A 4,402-nucleotide genomic window follows, 5' to 3' on the forward strand; every position below is an offset into this window, starting at 1 on the left:
ACTGGCAGTAGAATATTTCTGCCAACAGGTTTGGCTAAGACTGCAGGCCTATTTGACAAGAATAGGTGTTTTTTTCTTAAGAATATTGGAGATTTTGTTGACATAAAGAAGAGATGAAGGGCCCTTAACCTCAGTGATTCACGTTTAAATGGCCTAAACGCCTATGTATTTACAATTAAGTTAATGGCAGGTACTGTGTAATTACAGTGTAGGTATACAGGGTTATGGTACTTACAACTGACATGTAATTACTCTACATGTGCCTACCACGTAACTACATATGTTTTTATGTCCCTTGATTGACCATCCCTTCTCAGCCTTGTGATACATCATAAACACATGGACTATGTGTTTCTGATGGTACTGTGAAACAGATGTGTATGCATGTGGGACAGCTTCAAGGCATTGTGAGACCCTGTTTTTGCGATGTGGGTGTCACGCAAATACTGTACACCATGTGACGAGAAATGGGTTACATAACTTTGATGGTCATTTCATGCATTTATCACTTACCTTTTTATATAAAACATGACCCATTTACAATACTAGTAAAAGTGTGTGTGTGTGTCATTGTGCACTGATTTCAATAACTTTTTTTTAAACGGACCCATTACACAAAGTCAAGTACGTAGTCTAGGCAAACATGACTGAATTAAAGTTAACCCTAAACCTATTTTAGAGAGTCTTTAAAATGCATGGACAGATGTAGGCCTACTGTACATGCATTGTCATCAAGAGATGAGCATTAAGCAGCCTGCAGAAGTCCTGAAAGGGAATGGGCATGTTCGAGCGGATCAATTTTGTCTAGTCCGATGGTCACCGCCTTTGAAAGTGTGTTGCATTATGGGAATAAAAATGAACTTTACAAAAACCATGTGATCAAAGATCATGCAGATTTGATGACGTTGCCTTCAAGTCGCTGCGAATGCTTCTCATCAACTGCACCATACAGACAACGGTCAGCTAGTGCAGGGTTTCCCGAACTTGGTCCTGCCCCCCCTTGCACGTTTAGTTTTTTGCCCTAGCACTACACAGCTGATTCAAATAACCCGAAAGGAAGAGGCGAAGCTAGAGGATTTACCCCCAAATCTAATTACAATAGGCCTATTTGATCCAATAGAGGTTTGCAATGTTTAGGCTGTTTACAAATGTACTGATATGAGTGGATGTACGTGGCATTCCTGCAAATTTTAGAAAAACTACTTAGTTGTCCCTGTTGTTCACAGTATGTCTGCCCTCTCATTTGCTAGAATGGTCCCATCTGATCTCGCCTGCCTTCCATCTTTTGAGGACTTGTATTTTCAATGTTGGAGCGGTCACTCAACTATCTTGTCAATATACTATATACTCTTTGATGTGATTGAAACAGGAACCAACTTTGCTGTGATTCTAAAAGTTACAGGGGATACCTCTCTGAAACAATTGTACGCAGGTCATGTTTTCAGTTTGAGTTGTGTGATATGGGGGTATAGAAAAGTTTATTTCGACATTTTGTAAATAAAACTGATTGTTTATAAATGTTTGTTGGCACTGCCATGTTGATCTGAGCCTTGCTGTTGGGAAACCACTAACGTTGGTGTTCCTCTGTCGCAGATGCACGTTTCTGAGTTTCTTGAACGCGGCATTGCTGAACGCACACACCCAATGAGTCATGGACTGCAGAGACCCTATTGCGTTGTTAGGCTATTTTCCCGTTTAGGCTGATTTCCATTAGATAGCACAGCCACAAATTCTAAATGCGATTTCTCGTAAAAATGTATGAAAACAACATTTGAGCTTTTTTGTCTTCATTTAAGGTTAGGGTTAGGCACAAAGTTCGCAGTGTGGTTAAGGTTAGGTTTAAAATCACATTTTAAGAAGATTCATTTTAGAAATGACTTTGTGGTTGGGGTAACTAGTGACGACCGTTTAGTCATCCGGATGTGATTGTGACATGCGAAGTGCGTATAAAAAGGGGTAAAGCGCTCTAGAACGGTATTGCGCTGCCTGCGACCTAGGCGAATGTAATTCCGCACGAGCTGGAATCCTACACTATTGCGGGGGGTGAACTCCTGAGAAGCGGATGAAGAAACAGATTTTGCTTCTTTTTACATTCCGAGGACTTGTAAGAAAAGGAAAAAAGAGTAAAAGAAGAAAATGTGCAACTTTATATTACGGAAAGCTGAGCCCAAGGACGTGTCAGACATATTGCGACTCATAAAGGTAAAAGGAGGTTCCATTCCCTGTGTTTAAGGATTTGTGTAGAAATGTATCTAGTCTTTCTCAAATCACTGTTATAAAAGTTTGAGGCATATTTCTCTTGTGACATTTTACTAACAACAATGCTTTTATTAACTATAAGGATTTTTTTTTTTTTAAATGTATGCCCTATATTTCCAGGAACTTGCTAAATTTGAAGAAATGGAGGAGCAGGTCATCTTGACAGAGAAAGGTAGTCTACTTTTAGGCCTGTTTGTTTGGCCTATTGTGACCATATGAAATGTTAACCCCAAATGTCCAAACAAATCCGAAGTCTTCATAAATGTAATTTACTTTAGAACTACTTGAGGACGGCTTTGGGGATCATCCGTTCTACCATTGCGTCGTCGCGGAAGTCCCTGAGGATCATCAGAGCTCAGATGGTAAAATATGTTGTAGTTCTGTTTCCACGCTCTCTCACACCACACACATTTCAATGACCGTTTGTAAGAAATATTGCAACGGTTAAATTATTCAAGGGGAAATCCACTCAAACTTTTATTTTTTATTTTATTTATTTTTTTACATTAGTCCAATGTTTATAGTCCCAACAAGTTTTGCATGTCAACAGGCACGTTTTCAAGATATTGGACGTTCAAGAAGCAGTGTCACCGGCCATCATTGGGATGATGCAATATGCGTTTGAGTGGCGTTTCCCTTTAAATTCCAAACTTAAAATGTGCAGTGTTGGTGTGGATAACTCGAAGTCCAGTTTCAACTCGGACAACCTTGCAGAGCATGATGCATCTCAAGGACCAACCTTACCAAGCATGGACTCCGATATTAATCATGATGTGGTTTGGAATGTCAACTTATAAATTCTCAAACACCTCCTAGTTATATCATAACTAGGCCCCATAGATTTTCCTGGCTGACCAAGAAAATCTCCATTATCATACACAATAAGCCCAGTGGGGTTTAGCATCAAGTCCTAGTAGTTTTACTCATGCTTCCGTGCTGGTTTTGATGTGGATGTTTTCGCTGTTTTAGGATACACTGTCATTGGGTTTGCCATGTACTACTTCACCTATGACCCCTGGATTGGAAAGCTGCTCTACCTAGAGGACTTCTATGTGATGAAGGAGTTCAGGGGTAAGTATTGTCTACTCTGAGTCTTGTCCTAACATATGTGTTATTTACATTGAAGGCAAGGAAACTGAATCAGGGTCCATGGATCCAGGGCTTCAACATCAATCTAATCTTTGATCCTGTTTTCTCTCAGGTTATGGTATTGGGTCAGATATCCTGAAGCTTCTGAGTGGGGTAAGTCTACTTTTTTGCAATCACTTCACTGGAAAGACGTTTGCTTTTCCAAAACATGAAAAAGTTGAGCCTATACATCATATAGATAAGTCCAGCCTATGGAACAGTCTCAGGCTATTTGATGACCCTGTCTAACTTTATTGTCCTCGTCAACAGACGGCAGTTAAGACTCGCTGCAGTAGCATGCACTTCATCGTGGCAGAGTGGAACAAGCCGTCCATAGAGTTCTACAAGCGCCGTGGAGCCTCAGACCTGTCTGATGAGGAGGGCTGGCGACTCTATGCGATTGAGAAGGATGACCTGGTTAAGATTTCTACCAAGAAGCGCTGAAGTCAGCAAATGATTACTGACGGCAAAGCCTTCTCCATTGTCAATTTAAAAAAAAAATGTGTGTCATTAAATACAAAAACAGTATTTGTTAAAGTTCTTCATGCAGGACTGGTTATATATCTGGGTTTTTTATAACTAGAAGTCATCAAGTTTAATTTACTTGTGTCTGAATGGTTGTGAGTGACCTTCCTTCATCAAGGAAAGGGGGATACCTAGTCAACTGAAATGTGTCTTACACATTTAACCCCAGAACTATGCTGACATCAGCTAGTCATGTGATTGTGTACTGGAACAGAGGACTCGGCATGTTTTCTATAGGTTAAGTTTCGAAAGCACCGTTTTTTTTCTACCAATGATAACGTCTGGCTCAGAAGTGGGGGGCTTGTTTATGGAAGGATGGAGCTCTTAAATGTCTTTTCAAACTTTTTTTCTTTTTTTTCTCCATTTGTCCTCACACATGCCTAGGGTGCCTTTACAGTATTTTTGTGGCTTTTAGTTTTACTGTAAAAAAGCAATGTTAAAAGCTACGATACATTTTTAGGTCAACAAACACAGTACATTTACATCAAAG

General features: G+C 39.9%; 1 protein-coding gene across 1 annotated transcript; it reads left to right on the top strand.

Moving 5' to 3' along the window:
• The first annotated feature begins 1,907 nt into the window (after nucleotides 1–1,907).
• LOC106563588 (diamine acetyltransferase 1) lies at nucleotides 1,908–3,915 on the top strand. Its single transcript, XM_014129305.3, has 6 exons — nucleotides 1,908–2,202; nucleotides 2,380–2,431; nucleotides 2,538–2,621; nucleotides 3,229–3,330; nucleotides 3,461–3,501; nucleotides 3,658–3,915. Exons 1-6 carry the CDS (start codon nucleotides 2,137–2,139, stop codon nucleotides 3,829–3,831), a joined length of 519 nt encoding a protein of 172 aa, XP_013984780.1. The 5' UTR covers nucleotides 1,908–2,136; the 3' UTR covers nucleotides 3,832–3,915.
• The last annotated feature ends 487 nt before the right edge of the window (nucleotides 3,916–4,402 follow it).

Source organism: Salmo salar, chromosome 11, assembly GCF_965601325.2.
Source record: "Salmo salar chromosome 11, fSalSal1, whole genome shotgun sequence".
Classification (NCBI taxonomy): domain Eukaryota; kingdom Metazoa; phylum Chordata; class Actinopteri; order Salmoniformes; family Salmonidae; genus Salmo; species Salmo salar.